General features: G+C 48.7%; 1 protein-coding gene across 3 annotated transcripts in view; it reads right to left on the reverse strand.

Annotated features, from left to right (window-relative positions):
* Positions 1 to 15,644: 15,644 nt before the first annotated feature.
* The window catches only part of LOC133352427 (solute carrier family 2, facilitated glucose transporter member 1-like), a 140,581-nt gene continuing 130,144 nt past the window's right edge, over positions 15,645 to 26,081 (reverse strand). For all 3 annotated transcript variants that reach the window (XM_061568061.1, XM_061568063.1, XM_061568064.1), the window contains 7 exons: positions 23,843 to 23,958; positions 22,956 to 23,118; positions 22,615 to 22,802; positions 20,707 to 20,811; positions 18,872 to 18,973; positions 17,942 to 18,145; positions 15,645 to 15,996 (listed from right to left, as the gene is read on the reverse strand). In XM_061568061.1, coding sequence (XP_061424045.1) covers positions 15,787 to 15,996; positions 17,942 to 18,145; positions 18,872 to 18,973; positions 20,707 to 20,811; positions 22,615 to 22,802; positions 22,956 to 23,118; positions 23,843 to 23,958 — 1,088 coding nt within the window. In that variant the 3' untranslated portion in view covers positions 15,645 to 15,786. The remainder of the gene's footprint in view (positions 15,997 to 17,941; positions 18,146 to 18,871; positions 18,974 to 20,706; positions 20,812 to 22,614; positions 22,803 to 22,955; positions 23,119 to 23,842; positions 23,959 to 26,081) is intronic.

A 26,081-nucleotide genomic window follows, 5' to 3' on the forward strand; every position in this document is an offset into this window, starting at 1 on the left:
TCTTCACCTGGTCTTCACCAGGTCTTCACCTGGTCTTCACCAGGTCTTCACTGGTCTTCACTGGTCTTCACCAGGTCTTCACCTGGTCTTCACCTGGTCTTCTGGTCTTCACCAGGTCTTCACCTGGTCTTCACCTGGTCTTCTCTGGTCTTCACCAGGTCTTCACAGGTCTTCACCAGGTCTTCACCTGGTCTTCACCTGGTCTTCACCAGGTCTTCACCAGGTCTCACTGGTCTTCACCTGGTCTTCACCAGGTCTTCACCTGGTCTTCACCTGGTCTTCACCTGGTCTTCACCAGGTCTTCACCTGTCTTCACAGGTCCCAGGTCTTCACCTGGTCTTCACCTGGTCTTCACCTGGTCTTCACCTGGTCTCACCAGGTCTTCACCTGGTCTTCACCGGTTACCTGGTCTTCACCTGGTCTTCACCAGGTCTTCACCTGGTCTTCACCTGGTCTTCACCAGGTCTTCACCTGGTCTTCACCAGGTCTTCACCTGGTCTTCACCTGGTCTTCACCAGGTCTTCACCTGGTCTTCACCAGGTCTTCACCAGGTCTTCACCTGGTCTTCACCTGGTCTTCACCAGGTCTTCACCTGGTCTTCTCCTGGTCTTCACCTGGTCTTCACCAGGTCTTCACCTGGTCTTCACCTGGTCTTCACCAGGTCTTCACCTGGTCTTCTCCTGGTCTTCTCCTGGTCTTCACCTGGTCTTCACCAGGTCTTCACCTGGTCTTCTCCTGGTCTTCTCCTGGTCTTCACCTGGTCTTCACCTGGTCTTCACCAGGTCTTCACCTGGTCTTCACCTGGTCTTCACCAGGTCTTCTCCTGGTCTTCTCCTGGTCTTCACCTGGTCTGTCGGTTAGACAGCGTCTGAATTCAGACGCTGTCTCCCCGACAGACCTGGTCTTCACCTGAGGACGGCTGCTTGCGTTGTGGCCGAAACGTCGTGAGAATTATTTATTTTATTATGTTTTATTTTTATTATTTTATTACTTCCCTTCTACGTGACTTTACCGAAAGAACCAAGAAGATGAATCCCTGCAGTCACGAAAGCTTTAAATCGAAATAAAACAACACGGTGTTTGAAACGGGCGTTATGGGCCGTGGTGGGCAGCAGAGGGCAGTACAGCACACTGTAGAGGGTGGCCCAAAAGTCAGGACACATGGGATTATTATATTTATTTTAACAAATCCAAAATTGGTTTCCTAAAGTTATTTTAACAAATGTTCCAACTGACTTCCGCTAACATGCGTCAACACATTAATTCTCTTTTGAAATGAAATTAGGACTTAAACAAATATTACAGCCGCCTTCCTTTAGCAAACTAATTTCTTTCAAATGTTAAAACTCACGAAAAAAATAACAAAAACATAGATAAATAATGACATTATTTGGGTCTTTCGGTAAAGTCACGTAAATTTGTTTTTTTAATTAATTTTGAATCTATCTACGTGACTTTACCTAAAAACCCAAATAACACATTCCTCCTGCGGAGGGAGCTGGTAGGAACGTCGGGTTGCTCGGTCAATGGCTTGCAGGGTCAACGGCGGCGTGGTGTATTCCGCATTAATGCCCGACTGTGAGGGCGGGCACAAGCCGGCGTGAGTAGGTTAAACGTTGAGTTTTATAAGGGCACCACGGGGTGACCAGCCCCTCCCCACCCAGCCCCACCCCTCACACCCCCTACCCAGCCCCACCCTCCCCACCCAGCCCCTCCCCACCCTCCCCTCCCCACCCAGCCCCTCCCTCCCCACCCAGCCCCTCCCTGCACAACGGACGGACACAATAATCCCCTGTGGGCTGGTGTAACCAGGAGGTTCCTACCAGTAATATGCATCTCTGCAGTCACGAAAGCTTTAAGTCAAGAATAAATAATGACAGTAGATAAAATATTTATTTAAAGAATAAACAATTAAACGGTTTTAATGCCACTGTTAAAATAAGTGAAACAACCAGGTGTGTCCTGACTTTTGGGTCACCCTGTATTTGTTGTATTGTACTATGCGCCACATCTATGCTCACTGCCCTATACTTGCAGTATAAATTAGTTTCCAATGTCGTGAAATTTGTACCGCGACATCAGCACGCAATGACCCCACTCGTTTATAACGATGTCGCGGAATCTTTAACCTCCATCGTGGGTGAATCGGGCGGCGGGGGTCGTTCAGTATTGACGGTCAATACACAGCCCGCAGTATTAACTAGGGCGGCCTGCTGCCCGATTCGAACTGGGAACCTCTCTGCAACAAGTGGCCGAACACATTGCCGCTGGGTAGTCACAACAACAACAACAGCAGCAGCAGCACATCTGATTAGCACGGTTGGCTACCGATGTCACAACGGCGCCTGTACCAGGCTAGGTGCACTTTGAGGCCACGTGAAGTTTACGAAGGCTCGCTGACAGGAGGAGGTCACGGGACAGACCCAGCAGGTGCCATGGGTTGGCTGACTGAGATGACTGGCTGATGCACCAGCTGTGCCCCCTACTGTGCCAACTTGCTGTGCTTTAGCCACCCGGCGCTCCGCTCGTTGTTGTGAGCGTCGCTCCTCTGCCCTCTGTTGTTGGAGGGCGACTGCCTCCAACTGCCCAGCAGCAGCGTCCTTCACGAGCCGCCTCCACAGAGGCCGATCTTGACATTGCTGGTAGCAGTGTTCGGCAAGTCCACTCAGCTCCACGTCCTCCTGTACCGCCTCAGCCCATCTCTTCTGTAGCCCGTGTCGTGCCCGTTAAGCCCCCTCTATCCAAATAAACATACTATTTTCATTCTTCACCTGAGGACGGCTGCTTGCGTTGTGGCCGAAACTCGTGAGAATTATTTTATTTTGTTTTATTTTTATTATTTTATTACTTCCCTTCTACGTGACTTTACCGAAAGAACCAAGAAGATAAACAGACTCTGTTCAGGCATGCGGTGGCTGGGCATGCGGTCTACATGACCCAGCTGACGCAGCCTTGCCTGCCGAGGACGTCACCGATGGGACTGTCTGGATATTTTAAGTTACACACAGACACATACTACAACCAGACTCGTTTTAATAATAAGTGATATGATAACACATATATTTTAACCAATAATACTGCATATACAACTCCACTTCACAGCTAAGAAACATGGGTACTGTATTATTACTGTTGTAAATATTATATTTTCATATAAAACCTTTATTTTAAGTTTGCAACGACAAAAAAAAAATGCAAACTCCCCTAACTATTGTTGAACTTATATTGCATCTCAAGCGCCGAGTTACACCGCTGTGCTGTACGCCATCAACAGCGGATCTCCAGAGAGATCGAACTGCCGCCGGCCATGGGAATGTGGAATTTTCACCGCCGGTGCAGAGGGCACGCAATTATTTCCCACTGTAGCAATGACACTGGTCAAAAAAAAATATGTTTTTCTGGCCTGGACTTTTGCAGCTGCTCTAGACTAATTTCAGGGTGCTGATTCCAAATCTGATCTCAGATTTGCTCTATCACATCTCATTTTTATGCTATCGGCATACCCCATTTTCATTGATTTTACCCGAAATTAACTCCGTCACTTATGATTGCAAGTTGTTGCGAGTCAGTGACTGCTTTAGTGTTAAAATATGGTGCTGTATGTTTAGGATAGTGTGTTTAGAATATAATTTTATGTAGATATCCACATTTATTTATATTTTTCTTCTGCAGTTTTTATTGAAAATGCAATATTTGATATCTCAAAACCCTGATGTGATAGACAAAAACTGATGCCAGATTTGGAATCAGCACCCCTAAATTACCTTAAACCGTTGGAATACCTTATGCCAGAAAAAGTGTGTTGACCAGTGTTATTATCTTGCATATGTGCAGCAGTACGTTCTGGAGTTCAATGCCTATGTGGGGGTATTCCTGTTGCTGCTGCTGTTGCTGCTGGTCACAACGAGAGAGCGAGAGAGGGCTTCAGCAGAGAGAGAGAGATCGTGTCGTGTCCGTTGTTGTTCCTCGTCCCACTCCCACTCGTGATCCATTGAAGAAGTGCTGACCAGCGTGGGTTCAAGGTGCGGGTCCGTAGCCTTTGGTTGCATTTCCACAATGGCGCGACTCTGGCTTGTCTTGAAAGTATCTCTATGTATCTCTATGTGTCTCTATGAGTCTCTATGTGTCTCTATGGGTCTCTACGTGTCTCTATGTGTCTCTATGTGTCTCTATATGTCTCTGTGTCTCTATGTATCTATGTGTCTCTATGTGTCTCTATGTGTCTCTATAGATCTCTATGAGTCTCTATGTGTCTCTATGGGTCTCTACGTGTCTCTATGTGTCTCTATGTGTCTCTATATGTCTCTGTGTCTCTATGTATCTATGTGTCTCTATGTATCTCTATGTATCTCTATGTGTCTCCATGTGTCTCTATATGTCTCTATGTGTCTCTATGTATCTCTGTGTCTCTATGTATCTCTATATGTCTCTATGTGTCTCTATGTATCTCTGTGTCTCTATGTATCTCTATATGTCTCTATGTATCTCTATATGTCTCTATGTGTCTCTATGTATCTCTATGTGTCACTATGTATCTCTATGAGTCTCTATGTATCTCTATGTAACTCTGTGTCTCTATATGTCTCTATGGGTCTCTATGTATCTCTATGTGTCTCTATGGGTCACTATGTATCTCTATGTGTCTCTATGGGTCTCTATGTAACTCTGTGTCTCTATATGTCTCTATGTATCTCTATGTGTCTCCATGTGTCTCTATGGGTCTATATGTGTCTTTGGGTCTATATGTGTCTTTGGGTCTCTATGTGTCTCTATGTATCTCTATGTGCCACTATGTGTCTCTATGAGTCACTATGGGTCTCTATGGGTCTCTATGTGTCTCTATGAGTCACTATGTGTCTCTATGTGTCTCTATGAGTCACTATGGGTCTCTATGTGTCTCTATGTGTCTCTATGTGTCTCTATGGGTCTCTATGTGTCACTATGTATCTCTATGGGTCACTATGTGTCTCTATGTGTCTCTATGGGTCACTATGTATCTCTATGGGTCTCTATGTGTCTCTATGGGTCTCTATGTATCTCTATGGGTCTCTATGTGTCTCTATGGGTCTCTATGTGTCTCTATGTGTCTCTATGGGTCTCTATGTGTCTCTATGTGTCTCTATGGTCTCTATGTGTCTCTATGGGTCTCTATGTATCTCTATGGGTCTCTATGTGTCTCTATGGGTCTCTATGTGTCTCTATGGGTCTCTATGTGTCTCTATGGGTCTCTATGTGTCTCTATGTGTCTCTATGTGTATCTATGGGTCTCTATGTATCTCTATCTGTCTCTATGTGTCTCTATGGGTCACTATGCATCTCTATGTGTCTCTATGTGTCTCTATGTGTCTCTATGGGTCTCTAAGTATCTCTATGGGCCTCTATGTGTCTCTATGTGTCTCTATGTGTCTCTATGGGTCACTATGTATCTCTATGGGTCACTATGTGTCTCTATGTGTCTCTATGGGTCACTATGTATCTCTATGGGTCACTATGTGTCTCTATGGGTCTCTATGAGTCTCTATGTGTCTCTATGTGTCTCTATGGGTCTCTATGGGTCTCTATGTGTCTCTATGTGTCTATATGTATCTCTATTGGTCTCTATGGGTCACTATGTGTCTCTATGGGTCTCTATGTATCTCTATGTGTCTCTATGGGTCTCTATGGGTCACTATGTATCTCTATGGGTCACTATGTGTCTCTATGGGTCTCTATGAGTCTCTATGAGTCTCTATGTGTGTCTCTATGAGTCTCTACGGGGTTTCCCATATCGTTCCAGAGTGATTGCATGGCCAAAATCGCACTCCTCCTAATTAATATCTCTTAATTAATATATCTACCTGTTTAGGTCGAGGTACACCGATTGTTCTCTTGTAGCCCCCCCCCCCCCACGTTCCATTGATTGGCTACCACATTCAGATAAGCCCCTCCCCCCTCCCCCCTTAACTTGTATATTAGAGCTTGTCTCTTGGAATCCCTGCCTCACTTGATACAGTAAATTTAGCTGTGACGGTCCCACCTGATGACGGAGACTTGTGTTGCCTCCGAAACGTCGTGATTTATTATTTTATTTCTATAATTTTTTCAATTATATTATTTTTTATTTTTTACCTACGTGACTTTACCGAAAAACCTAAGAGTATAAAATATCTCTATACGCCTATATGGGTATCTATGTATGTGTGTGTGTTGAACTTCTTACGCACCCTACGTAACCAACCGTGCTAATCGGAGGTGTGTATTGTAAAAAAAAAAGTCTAATGTATGTCATCATATATTATTTAAAAACAAACGCGGGCGTGTATCTTATGTATCTCTAGAAGTCTCTGTGTATCTCTGTGTGTCTCTATGGGTTTACTACACAGTACATGGTTAGGGTTTTATGCCCACAGTCGCACTCCTATTACTGTGGGCTTGTCTTTAATGCATCTGTACGGGTGTCTATGTACCCCCATACGTATTTATGTATCTCTATACGTCTCTGTGTATCTCTATAAGTATCTGTGTATCTCTACATGTCTCTATCTATCTCTATAAGTATATGTGTATCTCTATAAGTCTTGATGTATCTATACATGTCTCTATGTATCTCTATAAGTCTTGATGTATCTATACATGTCTCTATGTATCTCTATAAGTATCTGTGTATCTCTATAAGTCTCTGTGTATCTCTATGAGTCTATATGTATCTCTATAAGTCTCTGTGTATCTCTATAAGTATGTGTATCTCTATACGTCTCTGTGTATCTCTATAAGTATCTGTGTATCTCTATAAGTATCTGTGTATCTCTACATGTCTCTATCTATCTCTATAAGTATATGTGTATCTCTATAAGTCTTGATGTATCTATACATGTCTCTATGTATCTCTATAAGTCTTGATGTATCTATACATGTCTCTATGTATCTCTATAAGTATCTGTGTATCTCTATAAGTCTCTGTGTATCTCTATGAGTCTATATGTATCTCTATAAGTCTCTGTGTATCTCTATAAGTATGTGTATCTCTATACGTCTCTGTGTATCTCTATAAGTATCTGTGTATCTCTATAAGTATCTGTGTATCTCTACATGTCTCTATCTATCTCTATAAGTATATGTGTATCTCTATAAGTCTTGATGTATCTATACATGTCTCTATGTATCTCTATAAGTCTTGATGTATCTATACATGTCTCTATGTATCTCTATAAGTATCTGTGTATCTCTATAAGTATCTGTGTATCTCTACATGTCTCTATCTATCTCTATAAGTATATGTGTATCTCTATAAGTCTTGATGTATCTATACATGTCTCTATGTATCTCTATAAGTCTTGATGTATCTATACATGTCTCTATGTATCTCTATAAGTATCTGTGTATCTCTATAAGTCTCTGTGTATCTCTATGAGTCTATATGTATCTCTATAAGTCTCTGTGTATCTCTATAAGTATGTGTATCTCTATGCGTCTCTGTGTGTCTCTACATGTCTCTATGCATCTCTATGGGTGTCTCTGTACCTCTGTGTGTCTCTGTGGGTTTACCACGCGGTCCAGAGTTAGGGTCACGTGCCCACAGTCTCACTCCCGTGGGGCTTTGCGTCTTTCATTTCCTAACGTCCCGTTGACGTTCTGACACGCGCGGGCTGCGATCGCAAGTAAAGTTCAACTGCTGCTACTGCTGCTACTGTTGCTATTGCTGCTGCTGCTACTACTGTTATTACTGCTGCTGCTTTGGCAGTGGTGCACAAAGACGAAACGTCAACAACAACAACAACAAAAACAACAACACTCAACACATCCGGCAATAAAAAAAATCACAAGTGGCCTAAAAGAAGACAACACAATTCCGAGAATATACGTCAAAGCATATATGCATAGGTAATAGGCAACGAGTCGGGCAATGAACCTTCTTCGGGAAATTGGCCATGTGCTATGAAGGGCCATCGTCCGAAACGTCGACTATTACATTTTATAGGCTCCCCCTCATCCATTATGAGACCTCCTTTGCCAGTAGCAAGATATTGGTCCACACCCGAGACAGCTTTCCTTAGAGCCCAGATCACGCCAAAAGGCGTCATCTGGTCCAACACCATGTGAGTCTGGGCTCTAAGAAAAGCTGTCTCGGGTGTGGACCAATCAATTTCAAGGACAGTGCATACATTATCAGAGTTGCCTTTTTGTTTGCATTTTGACCGCAAGTGTTGTGGTTAATGCAAACATGATCCCTTGTATCAAGGTGTCAGTTTTGTTGCCAGATAAAAGGGTAAAAACCTGTTACGACTTCCCCCTCATCCCTTTGAAGGCCACGAATATTTCACCAGCAGGGGGCATCAGAGTACAGTAAAGTTCGTGCGCAGTGCGATAAACAAACAATGATAATCGATACAGACGTGGTGGGTGACTAGGTTTGACTCCGTCTCCCGGCGCTGCTATCGATATAAATATAAAGACCTTAATCTGTGTGTATGTGGTATATATGTACGTGTCAAAAAACCCTCGGTGGTACTTCGCAACAAGGTAGAAAGCTGAAATTTGGTACATAGGTAACTTTTAGGACACAAAATCCGAGATTTGCCATTTGAAGGCTACCCAGTCTCGATTTTAAGCGCTCTATAAACCAAAGAGTATGGATTCCTGCAGTCATGAAAGCTTGAAAGCAAGATTGCCCATTAAACATGTTTGTTCAAGTGGTGTCGTTCAGAAACCGTTCAAGATACGAGTGCGTTTTTTGTTACTTTGATAGAGCGTTAAACAGAAAATAACATTAAAACGGCAACCATTGTCCTCTCTGTCATTATTTTTGAGATATTTAGGATTCAAGCGGTTTTTAACGAAAAAGAAATCTGAATTTTATGATGTTCAAATCTGAATAATTAGAAAACGGTAAAATATAGAAGATATTCCCCTCATAGACTATTAAATTAATCAATGGCTGTGTCGGGTGGTGGCGGGTTTAACGACACATTTATATTTACGACATCTAACCCAAAAGCCTCTATTATGGATAATTGGTCGCGAAATCTGACGTGTGAAACTCGTCACTTAGCCACTCCCCGAACGGCTGAGTCAAAACCTTTCCCCCCTCCCCTCTCTCTCTGATTGGTTGATGCATCAATCACTTTGCCACTTGCTGATAGGTTGAGTAAACTCCATGCCCCCCTCCCTCTCTGATTGGTTGATGTATCAATCACTATGCCACTTTCTGATTGGTTGAGTAAACTCCATGTCCACCTCCCTCTCTGATTGGTTGATGCATCAATCACTTTGCCACTTTCTGATTGGTTGAGTAAACTCCATTCCCCCTCCCTCTCTGATTGGTTGATGTATCAATCGCTTTGCCACTTTCTGATTGGTTGAGTAAACTCCATGCCCCCCTCCCTCTCTGATTGGTTGATGCATCAATCACTTTGCCACTTTCTGATTAGTTGAGTCAACGCCTTGCCCCCCTCCCTCTCTGATTGGTTGATGCATCAATCACTTTGCCACTTTCTGATTGGTTGAGTAAACTCCATGCCCCCCTCCCTCTCTGATTGGTTGATGTATCAATCACTATGCCACTTTCTGATTGGTTGAGTCAACTCCATGCCCCCCTCCCTCTCTGATTGGTTGATGCATCAATCACTTTGCCACTTTCTGATTGGTTGCGTCAACTCCATGCCCCCCTCCCTCTCTGATTGGTTGATGCATCAATCACTTTGCCACTTTCTGATTGGTTGCGTCAACTCCATGCCCCCCTCCCTCTCTGATTGGTTGATGCATCAATCACTTTGCCACTTTCTGATTGGATGAGTCAACGCGTTGTCCCCCTCCCTCTCTGATTGGTTGATGCATCAATCACTTTGCAACTTTCTGATTGATTGATTAAACTCCTCACCCCCCTCCCCTCTCTCTGGTCGATTCATCACTTTACTCCCCCTCCTATCTCGCTCTTCTGATTGACTGGTTTGCCGATGGCCCTGTTCTCCAATTGGCTGGGAATAGTCAACGACTGTGGTGGGAAAATGTGGGTAATTCAAGAGGTCTGGCCAGTGTAAAAGAGTAAAACAAGTATAACCCGTGAAAACAAAGTTTTCCACTCTAAATCCTTTATATGCGTGGCGGCTAGAGTCCTCTCGTCCTCTGGCTTGAGATGGCTGCCACCTATGGGTCAGATGATTGCATTGCACCATTAAGCAATTGGTAATTAAATATAATATTTTTGTCCTAAAAAGTGTAAAATTTTGGAAAAAAATTCACGAACATTAATTGTCACGCACAACGAGTCTGTGTTGGAAAATGTCAGCTCGATTGGATCACGGGAAGTGGGTTAAAAAACGACCGAAAGATTTGCACGGTCCTAAGCAAGCAAGCAAGTGAACTTAATATAAAGAATTTAAAAATGCCTCTCTGGAGAGGTGGGGGGGTGGATCTTTTGCTCGTACCACTGCCGGCCAATCCGCCAGCAGTTGTGCGAGACGGACATTTCAAGGCTGCGCCTTTAACCTGCGTTGTCCTTTGAATCTAAAACCATTTCTATTTTGTATTTGGCCAGGTAAGGCCCCCACTGAGCCACGTGGCTCTTGTGTCAGAAGCGACCTGGCTACCACGAACGATCGCCCAACGAAGTGGCTCATCATCACGTGGACAATTATAGCAGTTGCCAAATACTCGAGTGATGTGGATTCGAAATGTGGAGGGAAAAACCGGAGGACCCGGAGAAAAATCCAAGCAACCTCAGAAAGCGAAACGCAAACTCTAAATATACAGCAGGTGTTAGGGTCGGGATCGAACCCACGACCTCCTGTATACCAGGCAAGGTAGTTAACATCTCACCATGGAGAGAGAGAGACACACAAACTCCAAATATACAGCAGCAGGCGTCAGGGTTGGGATCGAACCCACGACCTCCTGCATACCAGACAAGGTAGTTAACATCTCCTAGTCACCGTGGATGGCACCCCCATACCAACTGGCGGTCAATCCGCCAGGAGTGGCGCGGGGCAAAGCAATCGCATGGTCCCACCTCCAGCCACCACCACGACCACGACCACCACGACCACCACAACGACCACCTCCAGCCACCACCACGTGATGTGGTGGTGGTCGTGGCTGTGGACAATCCCCCCATTCTTCACCAAACCCGCACTGACCAGCAATGGTGAAGTATAGCCAAACAGCGAGTGCTGGAAACCCCAAATTGTGTGATTCGTAACTTTGATCCTCACCCGGGCAGTATCGATAGTTCCAGTTCAATGCTCAATGTTATTGAGGCACGACTGCTGCGTGTTGTCTCGGTGCACTCTGGGACTGTTCTTGCCGTTGTTTTGCTGCTTTTTAAATCCTTTATATTAAGTTCACTTGCTTGCTTGCGCGCTTAGGACCGTGCAAATCTTTCGGTCGTTTTTTAACCCACTTCCCGTGATCCAATCGAGCTGACATTTTGCACACAGACTCGTTGTGCGTGACAATTAATGTTCGTGAAATTTTTTTCCTAAATTTTACACTTTTTAGGAAAAAATAAATTATATTTAATTACCAATTGCTTAATGGTGGCAGACAATCATCTGACCCATAGGTGGCAGCCATCTCAAGCCAGAGACGAGAGGACTAGCCGCCACGCATATAAAGGATTTATAGTGAAAAACTTTGTTTTTACGGGTAAATTTTTCGCAGGCTCGGTAATTGGTGTGCCGATGCAACTTGAACTCATACAGGGGGCTCCACTACGTACGATCGAGTTAGAAGTCTCTGTTCGTAACACGTTGCACATCGTGTGCACTAAACGCATGGGAATGGCTTTAAAAGCGGTATGATCTCCGGCAGATGTAGATGTCAGTTGTTCTTCGTCTTTTGTAGATGTAGATGCTACTGGTTCATCAAGTTGTGAAGATGTAGATGCCACTGGTTCTTCGTGTTCTGTAGATGCCACTGGTTCTTCATGTTCTGCAGATGTAGATGCCACTGGTTCTTCACGTTCTGCCGATGTAGATGCCACTGGTTCTTCAGGTTCTGCAGATGTAGATGCCACTGGTTCTTCATGTCCTGCAGATGTAGACGCCACTGGTTCTTCACGTTCTGCAGATGCAGATGCCCCTGGTTCTTCACATTCTGCAGATGTAGATGCCACTGGTTCTTCACGTTCTGCCGATGTAGATGCCACTGGTTCTTCACGTTCTGCAGATGTAGATACCACTGGTTCTTCATGTCCTGCAGATGTAGACGCCACTGGTTTTTCACGTTCTGCAGATATAGATGCCACTGGTTCTTCACATTCTGCAGATGTAGATGCCACTGATTCTTCATGTTCTGAAGATGTAGATGCCACTGGTTCTTCATGTTCTGTAGATGTAGATGCCACTGGTTCTTCATGTTCTGCAGATGTAGATGCCATTGATTCTTCACGTTCTGTAGATGTAGATGCCACTGGTCGTTCACGTTCTGCAGATGTAGATGCCACTGGTTCTTCACGTTCTGCAGATGTAGATGCCACTGGTTCTTCATGTCCTGCAGATGTAGACGCCACTGGTTCTTCACGTTCTGCAGATGTAGATGCCACTGGTTCTTCTTGTTCTGCAGATGTAGATGCCACTGGTTCTTCACGTTCTGAAGATGTAGATGCCACTGGTTCTTCACATTCTGCAGATGCCATTGGTTCTTCATGTTCTGCAGATTTAGATGCCACTAGTTCTTTATGTTCTGCCGATGTAGATGCCACTGGTCCTTCAAGTTGTGCAGATGTAGATGTCACTGGTTCTTCACATTCTGCAGATGTAGATGCCACTGGTTCTTCACGTTCTGTAGAAGTAGATGCCACTGGTTCTTCACGTTCTGTAGATGTAGATGCCACTGGTTCTTCACGTTCTGTAGATGTAGATGCCACTGGTCCTTCATGTTCTGCAGATGTAGATGCCACTGGTCCTTCACGTTCTGCAGATGTAGATGCCACTGGTTCTTCACGTTCTACAGATGTAGATGCCACTGGTTCTTCACGTTCTGCAGATGTAGATGCCACTAGTTCTTCACGTTCTGCAGATGTAGATGCCACTGGTTCTTCACGTTCTGCAGATGTAGATGCCACTGGTTCTTCACGTTCTGCAGATGTAGATGCCACTGGTTATTTACGTTCTGCAGATGTAGATGCCACTAGTTCATGTTCTGCCGATGTAGATGCCACTGGTTCATGTTCTGCAGATGTAGATGCCACTGGTTCATGTTCTGCAGATGTAGATGCCACTGGTTCATGTTCTGCAGATGTAGATGCCACTGGTTCATGTTCTGCAGATGTAGATGCCACTGGTTCATGTTCTGCAGATGTAGATGCCACTGGTTCATGTTCTGCAGATGTAGATGCCACTGGTTCATGTTCTGCAGATGTAGATGCCACTGGTTCATGTTCTGCAGATGTAGATACCACTGGTTCATGTTCTGCAGATGTAGATGCCACTGGTTCATGTTCTGCAGATGTAGATGCCACTGGTTCATGTTCTGCAGATGTAGATGCCACTGGTTCATGTTCTGCAGATGTAGATGCCACTGGTTATTTACGTTCTGCAGATGTAGACGCCCCCTTGCCCTGTATAGCTTTAGCATACTATCTTCTTGGTTCTTTCGGTAAAGTCACATCATAAAATAATTCTCACGACGTTTCGGCCACAACGCAAGCAGCCGTACTCAAGTGAAGAACAGGTCTGTCGAGAAGACAGCGTCTGAAGCTTTAAATCGAAATTTAGCATACTATTTGGGCAAGTGCTGTTAGCGAGCACCTGCTAATCCTGCATACTGCATAATGCACGGGCATAATATGACTTTGAAACCCCCCCCCCCCACCTCCTACGCATTCCACAAGTAGTGACTAATCCCATATCTGCATTTCCCATAAATATGCTAAATTCCTCTCGATATGCAAATTCCTTTGTCAAGGCGCTCTTCCCCCTCCAACCCAGCTTAAATATACACTCCAAGCCTGGTGGTGTTTCATTCAGACGCTGTCTTTCCGACAGACCTGTTCTTTACCTGAGGACGGCTGCTTGCGTTGTGGCCGAAACGTCGTGAGAATTTTATCCTATTATGTTTTATTTTTATTATTTTATTATTTCCCTTCTACGTGACTTTACCGAAAGAACCACGGAGATAACGAGCACCTGTTCAAGGCAACGGGGGTTGTGAGGCCACCACCACGCCGTCATAAGCTGCAGAGCCGGAGAGCCGAGTTCGACTCCCCGGCACGGCTAACGCCAGTGGCGATTCACATCTCAAATCGGTCCAGGGTCTCCTCCCAAGTAGACTCAGCCTCAAATGAGTAGCTGGTGCGGTGTGTAAACAACAGGGGAGACAAAGCCGGCCGGGCGTGGTGCTAGCCACACAACTCCCTCGCGTGCCGTGCCAGCCTTCACAGGTGCTGCTGGCTAACAGCACTTGCCCCGACCGTCTGTTACAGGCTACGAGGGGGGTCTTTGTCTTTGCGTGTGATATACCGTTTACATGTACAGTATATATATGTGTGTGTGTCTATGTTTACGTGTTGACACGTGTGTATTGACGTGCACTTATATGGGACTGGCCACACCACCTCCTCGTGTACCGTCCCGGCCTTCACAGGTGCTGCTCGCTAACAGCACTTGCCCCGACAGTCTGTCACAGGCTATACGGGGTATCTTTGTCTTTGTGTGAGTCTGAGAGACTTGGTGCTCGGACTGCAGCTTGCACGTCTCGTGCGTGCGCGTGTATCTATATGTGTGAGCATGCGTGTGTGCATGTGTGTAAGTGACAAGGGGGATCTTTGTGTGAGTGAGTGAGTGAGAGTGTGTGAGTGTGTGCGTGTGTGTGTGTATTAGTGAGTGAGTTAGTGAGTGTGTGCGTGTGTGTACAAGTGAGTGTAAGTGTTCAGGCTATGCGGGGGATATTTGTCTTTGTGAGTGAGTGTGTGAGTGAGTGCGTGAGCGAGTGAGCGTGACTGAGTGTGTGAGTGAGTGCGTGAGCGAGTGAGTGTGACTGAGTGTGTGAGTGAGTGTGTGCGTCTGAGTATGTGTGTTAGCGAGTGAGTGTGTGAGTGAGTGTGTGAGCGAGTGTGAGTGTGTGAGTGAGTTGTGCGTCTGGGTATGTGTGTGAGTATGTGAGCGAGTGTGTGTGTGAGTGCGTGAGTGAGTGTATGAGCGAATGAGTCTGACTGAGTGTGTGCGTCTGAGTATGTGTGTGAGTGAGTGTGTGAGCGAGTGAGTGCGTGAGTGTGTGAGCGTGTGAGTGAGTGAGTCTGACTGAGTGTGTGAGTGAGTGTGTGCGTCTAAGTATGTGTGAGTGTGTGAGTGAGTGTGACTGAGTGTGTGCGTCTGAGTATGTGTGAGTGAGTGTGTGTGTGACTGAGTGTGTGTGTGACTGAGTGTGTGAGTGAGTGTGTGACTGAGTGAGTGTGTGAGTGTGTGACTGAGCGAGCGAGTGAGTGAGTGAGTGAGCGAGCGATTGAGTGTGTGAGTGAATGAGTGAGTGTGTGTCTGAGTGAGTGTGTGAGTGTGTGAGCGAGCAAGTGAGTGAGCGAGCGAGTGAGTGAGTGTGTGACTGAGCGAGTGTGTGAGTGAGTGTATGAGTGTGTGACTGAGCGAGTGAGTGAGTGTGTGACTGAGCGAGTGAGCGAGTGTGTGAGCGAGCGAGTGAGTGTGTGACTGAGCGAGCGAGCGAGTGACTGAGCGAGCAAGTGTGTGACTGAGCGAGTGAGTGAGTGTGTGACTGAGCGAGCGAGTGACTGAGCGAGCGAGTGTGTGACTGAGCGAGTGACTGAGCGAGTGTGTGACTGAGCGAGCGAGTGACTGAGCGAGCGAGCGAGTGAGTCCGCTAGACTTGAGACTCAGACTGCAGGCCGTGGGCCTCCTCCTTGTCGTGGGGCCGCGTGCCGCCGGCGGCGGTGGCGGCGTTGCCCCCGAAGGCGGCGGCGATCTCCTCGAAGCTGCGGCCCTTCGTCTCGGGCACCTTGAAGTACGTGAAGAGGCAGAAGAGGGCGAGCAGCACCACGAAGATCACGAACACGTAGGGGCCCGTGAGGTCCTGCGGGGGCACACCAACAACATCATCATCAGCATCACCAACGTAGTCATCAGCATCACCAACGTAGTCATCAGCACCACGAAGATCACGAACACGTAGGGGCCCGTGAGGTCCTGCGGGGGCACACCAACAACATCATCATCAGCATCAACAACATCGTCATCAGCAGTATCAGCAGTATCACCAACAACATCATCAGCATCACCAACAACATCATCAGCAGTATCACCAACAACGTCATCAGCTTCTTGGTTCTTTCGGTAAAGTCACGTAGAAGGGAAGTAATAAAATAATAAAAATAAAACATAATAAAACAATTCTCACGACGTTTCGGCCACAACGCAAGCAGCCGTCCTCAGGTGAAAACCAGGTCAGTCGAGGCGACAGAGTCTGAGGACGGCTGCTTGCGTTGTGGCCGAAACGTCGTGAGAATTGTTTTATTATGTTTTATTTTTATTATTTTATTACTTCCCTTCTACGTGACTTTACCGAAAGAACCAAGAAGATGAATCCCTGCAGTCACGAAAGCTTTAAATCGAAATTTAACGTCATCAGCATCACCAACGTAGTCGTCGTCATCATCATCATCAGCAGTATCACCAACAACATCATCAGCAGTATCACCAACAACATCATCAGCATCACCAACGTAGTCGTCGTCGTCATCATCATCAGCAGTATCACCAACATCGTCGTCATCATCAGCATCATCATCACCAACATCATCTTCAGGTGTCGCTGCGAGGTGCGAGCGTTGCGCTTCTCAGCGCCGCCAACAACACCACCTACGCGTCAAACGATGATGACGATGATAATGACGATGCTGATGACGACAACGATGACGATGATGACAAGGATAACCATAACGATGATGACAATGATGACGATAGCGATTGCGACGATGACAACAATGACGACGACAATGATGACAACGATAACGATGACGACGATGAAGATGAGGAAAACGATGACCACAGTGACGACGATTACGACAATAATGGCAACGATAACGAATGCGACGATGACGACAACGATGACGACGACAATGGCGACGTCAGTGATGACGATGATGATGACAACGATGACGACAACAACGATGACGACGACGATGACGACGTCGATGATGACGACGATGACAACGATGACGATGGCAATGGCTCCGACGACGACAGCGAGTGAACGAGCGAGCAAAAATCCCCATGGCCGCCCACTTTGATGTAGTGGAAGCTCTTGCTGACGAGGAAGTTGGCCGTCCAATTGACGCAGTCAGCATTGGCGATGATGACGACAATGATGATGACATCAATGACGACAACGATGACGACGATGATGACGACGACGATGACGACAACGATGATGACATCAATGACGACAATGATGACGACAACGATGACGAGAACAATGACGATGATGACAATGGCGACGACGATGACGACGACGATAACTATGATAATGATGATGACAACAATGACGACGACGATAACGACGATGATGACAATGATGACAACGATGGCAAAGGCGATGATGACGACGATGAAGATAATGACAACGATGACGACGATGACGACGATTGTGACAACAATGATGACAACAATAACGATGGCGATGATGACAAAGATGACAATATTGACTCCGACGACGACAGCGAGCAAGTGAACGAGCGAAAATCCCCGCGGCGGCCACCTCGGCCGTCCAGTTGACGCAGCTGGCGATGGCGATGACGACGGTGATGATGACAACCATGATGATGGTGATGATGACGACGACAACGATGACGACGATGAAGACACCGATGACAACAACAATGATGACGATTATGATGACAATGATCACAACGATAACGATGGCGACGATGAACAACGATGACGACGACGATCATGACAATGATGACAACGACGACAACGACGATGATGACGAGCGAGCGAAACTCCCGGCGGCGGCCCACCTCGATGTACTGGAAGCACATGCTGACGAGGAAGTTGGCCGTCCAGTTGACGCAGCCTGCGATGGCGATGGCGGCGGGCCGCGGGCCCTGCGAGAAGAGCTCGGCCACGATGAACCACGGGATGGGGCCCGGCCCGATCTCAAAGAGCGCCACGAAGCCGAAGATCGCCACGATGCTCACGTACGACATCCACACCAGGGTTTTCTGCGCACACAAAGCCGGTGGGGGGTGGTGGGGGGGGGCGGAGGGGGGTTTAAGGGGTCACGGTTCAAGGGGGTCACGGTTCAAGGGGTTATGGCTCAAGGGGGTCATGGCTCAAGGGGATCATGGTTCAAAGGGGGTCAAGGTTCAAGGGGGTCATGGCTCAAGGGGGTCATGGTTCAAAAGGGGTCAAGGTTCAAGGGGTTATGGCTCAAGGGGGTCACGGTTCAAGGGGTTATGGCTCAAGGTTTGAAGCTTTCGTGACTGCAAGGATTCATATTATTAGGTTTTTCGGTAAAGTCACGTAGGTAAAAAATTAAAATTAATAAAAGTAAAATAAAAATCAAGACGTTTTGGAAGACGGTAGCTGGTGTTGCCTCCAAAACGTCGTGATTTTTATTTTATTTTTATTTTACTTTTATTAATTTAAATTTCTTACCTACGTGACTTTACCGAAAAAACCTAAGAATATGGCTCAAGGGTTTATGGCTCAAGGGGGTCAAGGTTCAAGGGGTCATGGCTCAAAGGGGTCACAGGTCAGGGTGAGAGTTGATGGGTCAGGGTTAGGGTTGCTGGGTCAGGATTGATGGGTCAGAGTTTAGCGATTGCACTAGGATCATAGTTAGGCTTGTGGCCAGGGTTAACATTTAACCCCTGACCCTAACCAGTGACCCTGACCCTGACCATGACCCCGCCGCCATGTGCCCACAGCCACCAGCAGCACGGCACCTGCAGGCTGAGCGCGATGGTCATGACGATGGCGCAGACGCCCATCCCTGCCAGGCCGACGAGGTGCAGCGTGCGGCGCCCGGCACGCTCCACCAGGAACAGCTGCACACCGCGGGGGGGGGGGGGGGGGGGGGAGAGGGGGCGGGGGAGAGAGGGGGGGGAGAAGGGGGAGGAGATGGGAGCGGGAAGGGGGAGGAGGGGGAGAGGGGGGAGGGAGGGAGGGGGGGGGGAGAGGGGGAGGGAGAAGGGGGAGGAGGGGGAGAGGGGGGAGAGGAGATGGGAGGAGGGGGTAGGAGGGAGGGAGGGAGAAGGGGGAGGAGGAGAGGAGAGGGGGGAGGGAGAAGGGGGAGGAGGGGAGAAAAGGGGTAAGATGGAGGGAGAAGGGGGAGGAGGGGGAGGGAGGGAGGAGGGAGAGAGGAGGGGAAGGAGGAAACAGATGAAGAGAACGACAAAGGAGACGTAGGTGGAGCATGAGGAAGAGGTGAAGGAGGTTGAGAGGCAGTATAGGAAGTGAGTCATCTCGGTCATCTCAGTCAGTTGACCCGTGGCACCTGCTGGGTCTGCCCCGTGACCTCCTGCCAGCGGGCGTTCGACACTTCACGTGGCCTCACGGTGCACATGGCCTGGCACAAGCGTCGTGGTGACGTCACCGCCACTCAGTGGCGAATGGCGGTTGTTGTGTGTCTCTCTCTGTGTGTCTCTCTCTTTGTCTCTCTCTTTGTATCTATCTGTGTCTCTCTGTCTGTCTGTCTGTGTCTCTGTCTCTCTCTCTGTGTCTCTCTCTCTGTCTTTCTGTATCTGTGTGTCTGTGTCTCTCTCTCTGTCTGTGTGTCTCTCTCTCTGTCTCTCTGTGTATGTGTGTCTCTCTCTCTGTCTCTCTGTGTCTGTCTCTCTCTCTGTGTCTGTGTGTGTGTGTCTCTGTGTCTCTCTGTGTGTCTGTGTGTCTCTGTGTGTCCGTGTGTCTGTGTGTCTGTGTCTCTGTGTGTCTGTGTGTCTCTGTGTCTCTGTGTTTCTGTGTCTCTCTCTCTGTGTCTGTGTGTCTCTGTGTCTCTGTGTCTGTGTCTCTCTGTGTCTGTGTGCATCTCTCTGTGTCTGTGTCTCTCTGTGTCTGTGTCTCTCTGTCTGTCTCTTTCTCTCTGTGTCTCTGTGTCTGTGTGTCTCTCTCTGTGTCTGTGTGTCTCTCTCTGTGTCTGTGTGTCTCTCTCTGTGTCTGTGTGTCTCTCTCTGTGTCTGTGTGTCTCTCTCTGTGTCTGTGTCTCTCTGTGTCTCTGTGTCTGTGTGTATCTCTCTGTGTCTGTGTGTCTCTGTGTCTGTGTCTGTGTGTCTGTGTGTCTGTGTGTCTCTGTGTCTCTCTGTGTCTGTGTCTCTCTGTGTCTGTGTATCTGTGTCTCTCTGTGTCTGTGTCTCTGTGTCTGTGTGTCTGTGTCTGTGTCTCTGTGTCTGTGTCTCTGTGTCTCTCTCTGTGTCTCTCTGTGTCTGTGTCTCTCTGTCTCTGTGTCTGTGTCTGTGTGTGTGTCTCTGTGTGTCTGTGTCTGTGTGTCTGTGTCTCTGTGTCTGTGTCTGTCTCTGTGTCTCTGTGTCTGTGTGTCTCTGTGTCTGTGTCTCTCTGTGTCTCTCTCTCTGTGTGTCTGTGTCTCTCTCTCTGTGTCTGTGTGTATCTCTCTGTGTCTGTGTGTGTGTCTCTGTGTGTGTGTGTGTCTCTCTGTGTCTGTGTCTCTCTGTCTCTGTGTCTGTGTGTGTGTGTCTGTGTGTGTGTGTCTCTGTGTGTGTGTTTCTGTGTCTCTGTGTGCGTGAGGTCCACAGTGGCCGTGTCGGAGGCGGCCGCGGTGTCTCACCGACACGACGGTGAAGGCGACGTTGACAGCGCCGGCGCCGATGGTGGCGTAGACGGGGTTGGGCACGCCGGCGTTGGTGAAGATGCTCGTGGAGTAGAAGAAGATCTGCGGCGGAGAGAGAGCGACATCGTCATCTTCGTCACCGTCGTCACCGTCGTCATTGCCATTGTCATCATCGTCATTGCCATTGTCATCATCGTCACCATCATCGTCGCCATCATCGTCATTGCCATTGTCATCATCGTCACCATCATCGTCGCCATCATCGTCATTGCCATTGTTATCATCGTCACCATCATCGTCGTCATCATCGTTGTTATCATTGTCATCGTCACCGTCATCATCGTCACCGTCATCATCGTCACCGTCATTGCCATTGTCATCATCGTCACCGTCATCGTCGTCATCATCGTCATTGCCATTGTCATCGTCGTCATCATCGTCATCATCGTTGTTAGCATTGTTAGCATCATCATCATCATCGTCATCATCATCGTCATCATCGTCACCATCATCGTCATCATCATTGTCATCGCCATTGTCGTCATCATCGTCATCATCGTCATTACCGCCACCATCATCATTACTGTCATCATTGTCGTCATCAACATCATCATCGTGATTATCATCGTCTTTGTGATAATCAGCAATGGCAAACGATTTCATTGGCATCATCGTCATCACCATCATTGAATCGTCATCGCCATCGTCTTCTCGTTGACAATCATCATTGTCATCGTCATCTTATCATCATCATTGTTTTATTTGTCATCATCGTCATCCCGCTCATCGTCATCATTGCGACACCGATAACACCGCCACTGCGATCGTCGACGCCGCTGCCACCATTGCCGCTGCGCGGTGTGTAAACATCACCACTGGGGAGACAAAGGCGGCCGGGCGTGGTGCTGGCCACTCACCCCCCTCGTGTGCCGTGCCGGCCTTCACAGGTGCTACCCGCTAACAGCACTTGCCCCAGCAGTCTGTTTAGATGGCTGCTGCTATAAATTTCCACGCGAACACATTCCTGCGGAGGGAGCTGGTAGGAACGTTGGGTTGCTCGGTCAATGGCCAGGGTCAACGGCGGCGTGGTGTATTCCGCAAATATGCTCGACTGTGAGGGTGGGCACAAGCCGGCGTGAGTAGGTTAAACGTTGAGTTTTATAAGGGCACCACGGGGTGACCAGCCCCACCCCCCATCCAGCCCCACCCTCCCCACCCAGCCCCTCCCCACCTTCCCCACCCAGCCCCTCCCTACCCTCCCCTCTCCACCCAGCCCCACCCCTCCCATTTTTGGATGCACGACGGACGGACGGATACAATAATCCCCTGTGGGCTGGTGTAACCAGGTGGTCCCTACCACTATGAGCCACTTCGTTGAGCTGTCATTTGTGGCCAGGTCCACTTCTGAACAAGAAGCGAATAGCTCAGTGGGCTTTTACTTGGTAAGATAACAAAAATGTAGATTTTTAAAATATTTGTAAAGTGATTAAGTTACCCTTTCCTACACTTTGCGCTCCTGTCGCTGTGATGTTCTGTGAAAAAAAAAAAGAAAGCTCAGTAGGGCTTAACCGGTAAATAGCTTTAAGTTGAAAATATAGTTTTACGTTTTTTGTTCAGTCATCGTCGTCGTCGTCGTCATTGTCGTCGTCGTCGTCATCGTCGTCATCGTCGTCATCGTCGTCATCGTCGTCATCGTCGTCGTCGTCGTCATCGTCGTCGTCGTCGTTGTCGTCATCATCGTCATCGTCGTCGTCATTGTCATCGTCGTCGTCATCGTCGTCGTAATCGTCATCATCGTCATCGTCATCATCGTCGTCGTCGTCGTCGCCGTCCCTGCTGCGGCCTCCCGCGCGTCTCCGAGCGCGAGGCCGCAGCAGCAAGGTGAGCGCCGCCGCCGCCACTCACGGCGTTGATGCCGGAGAACTGCTGAGACAGGTGCAGCACGACGGACACGACCAGCGGCTGGCGGTAGGCGCGCGAGCGCAGCAGCGACAGCACCGAGACGCTCTCCTCGCGCTGCATCTGCCGCTGCTCCTCGCGCATCTCCTGCATGTCGCGCTCCACGTCGCCCGTGCCGCGGAGACGCACCAGCACTGCGGAGCGAGAGCGAGAGAGACAGAGAGAATAACCGGGGCGGCCGCTGGATTCGAACCGCGAACTTCTGAATTCGAGCCTGCCGCCAAACCGCCGCTCGACGCCGTCAGCATCCCTGAGCCGCCGCCGCCGCCGCCGGCGCCGCGTCTCACCTTGTCGCGCCTCCTTGTCGAGGCCCTCGTTGATGAGGAGGTAGCGAGGGCTCTTGGGGCAGAAGGGCAGCACGGCGAGCTGCGCCACCGAGGGCACCATCGTGAAGCCGAGCAGCAGCGGCCACAGCGACTCGGAGCCCAGCAGCGACTCCATGCCCAGCACCTGCAGCAGCACGCGGCACGCGGCACTACAGGTAAAGGTCCCACCCCACCACCCCTATCCCACCGTGTAGCCCACGCTGGCTGTCGGGGCAAGTGCGCCGAATAAAGGCCGTGGCGCGGGGCAGGCCTTTGAAGGGGGGTGGGGGGGGGAGGAGGTGGGGGCGCTACGGTGGCTAGGATGTTAACTACCTCGCCTGGTGTGCAGGAGGTCGTGGGTTCGATCCTGACCCTGACGCCTGCTGCTGTGTATTTGGAGTTTGCGTGTCTCTCTCTCTCATCATCATCACGGTGGCTAGGAGATGTTAACTACCTCGCCTGGTGTACAGGAGGTCGTGGGTTCAATCCCGACCCTGACGCCTGCTGCTGTATATTTGGAGTTTGCGTGTCTCTCTCTCTCTCTCTCTCCCCGTGGTCGCGTGGATTTTTCTCCGGGTCCTTTTTCCCTCCACATTTGGAATCAACATCACGTGTTGAGAGTAGTTTGCTGCTCTACATTCCCACGCGATGATAAGCCACTAGGTTGAGATATAATTCTGTGATAGGCAGCAGGTCGCTTCTGGAAAAGAGCTGCATAGCTCAGTGGGTCCTGACCTGGTCAAATAAAATTAAAAAAAGTTTCATTTATAGTTTCGGATGGGGAGCAGAGTCAGTGAGGTTTCAGAGTGAGTTGACCAGGTGCAGAGTGAGTGGACGAGGTGCAGAGCGAGCGAGTGGGCGGGCCTTGCCTGAGCGAAGAGGATGCCGATGACGACGGCGAGCTGGTGCAGGGTGCCCAGAGCCCCCCGCAGCTCGGTGGGGGACAGCTCCCCGATGTACATGGGGACCAGGCCCGTGGAGAGACCTGCACCACCATCACCACCGCCACCACCATCACCACCACCACCGCCACCACCACCGCCACCACCACCACCACGGCCACTACCATCAATATCTCCATCACCACCACCACCACCACCACCACCACCACGGCCACCACCATCAATATCTCCATCACCACCACTACCGCCACCACTACAGCCACCACCACCACCAATGTCAACACCACCACCACCACCACGGCCACCACCATCAATATCTCCATCACCACCACCACCACCACCGCCACCACCACCACGGCCACCACCATCAATATCTCCATCATCACCACAGCCACCACCACTACAGCCACCACCACCACCAATGTCAACACCACCACCATCAATATCTGTATCACCATCACCACCACCACCTCCACTACAGCCACAACCATCAATATCTCCATCACCACAACCACAACCACCACCACTACAGCCACCACCACCACCTTTGTCAACACCACCACCATCAATATCTGTATCACCATCACCACCACCACTGCCACCAAAGCCAACACCATCAATATCTCCATCATCACCACCACAGCCACCACCACTACAGCCACCACCACCACCACTGTCAACACCACCACCATCAAAATCTGTATCACCATCACCACAGCTACCAATGTCAAGTCCACCACCACCAACATCATCATGACAGCCACCACTACCACAGCCACCGCCAATGTCACCACCACCATCAACATCTCCATCACATCATGGGACCTCCCTTGCCAGTATCAAAATATAACAATTGGTTTTACCCTTTCTGGCAACAAGACAGGTAAAGTCACGTAGGTAAAAAATAAATAGTAATAAAAGTAAAATTAAACAAAATAAAAATCACGACGTTTTGGAGGCAACACAAGCTTCCGTCTTCAGGTGGAACCGTCACAGCACGCTTGCTGTAATCAAATAAATTAATTTTGATTTTTTACCTACGTGACTTTACCGAGAAAACCTAAGAATATGAATACTTGCAGTCACGAAAGCTTCAAATCTAGAACAAAACAGGTGTTAAGATGTTAAAACACCAAACCGAAACCATTTCCAAGGAACCATGCCTCCATGCTCACCACAAGTACATGTGGTTAATGCAGATGTAGTGGGTTCACTGAGAGACACACACTAACTCAGGAGGCAACACGTTTATACTATGGGCCACAACGGGATAACGACATAAACCGGGTCAGGCCAGTCGGCACACTGCCTGACCCACAATGCCGAGCACGAATACCGAGGATCGAAGGCCAGAGGTCGCAACCGGGTACCCGATACCCGTACCCTACCCGATACCCGGCTACCCGTACCCGGCCGGGTACGGGTACCCGTTTGCGACCCTGGTGCAGCCGGGTACGGGTACGGGTAGGCCGTGAGTCACTGGTGAGTAACTGTTTGTCACTCATTTCCCACAATTCAAGTTCCTAGAATCAACCCACCCGCGCCTGCAACATGGCTTCATCCCAGAGGTCGCAATCAGGTAACCAATACCCGTACCCTACCCGTACCCGGCCGGGTACGGGTAGGGTACGGGTACGGCCGGGTACGGGTAGGGAATCAAAACCCGTTTGCGACTTCTGTCGAAGGCCCAGTGGAAGATGTAGGACGCAGGACTCCATTCCAGCAGATAGCCCTGACCCAGCCTCGGGACCTCCCTTTTATGCCCCCCAGCGTGGCCTGGCTCCGCCCTCGGCCACGCCCTCTTCTGGAACCTACCAGAAGGTTCTGGGCCATACCCCACGTGTCCCTTCTGTCACCTTTCATAGCTTTATTTTGGTGATTTCGAAAAGTGTATTGGTTTAGCCATGTTTGTTTGTTGTAGTACAGAGTTAGACTGATGGCCTTAATCTAAGTTGTCTTGTGGTTGTTGTTGTTTTTGTTTGACTTGCATTCCACTGGGATTTTTGCACACAGCGTTGGTTCTGCAATATTTTGCTGTCTTTTCTTGGATTTTCTGTTTGCACTTAGTCACATATTCTCTCTGCCAGCCACCAGCACTACGCCCCCTAGGGACCCGTTCCATGACATTACATGCCCTGCTGGCAGAGAGGGCTACTACACTCACAGTGCCCCTCTCTATCAGTAACTGGCGCTAGGCGCTGTAGTG

The sequence above is a fragment of the Lethenteron reissneri genome, chromosome 40 (genome assembly GCF_015708825.2).
Source record: "Lethenteron reissneri isolate LAM-NWPU_2019-01 chromosome 40, ASM1570882v1, whole genome shotgun sequence".
In the NCBI taxonomy this organism is placed as follows: Eukaryota; Metazoa; Chordata; class Hyperoartia; order Petromyzontiformes; family Petromyzontidae; genus Lethenteron; species Lethenteron reissneri.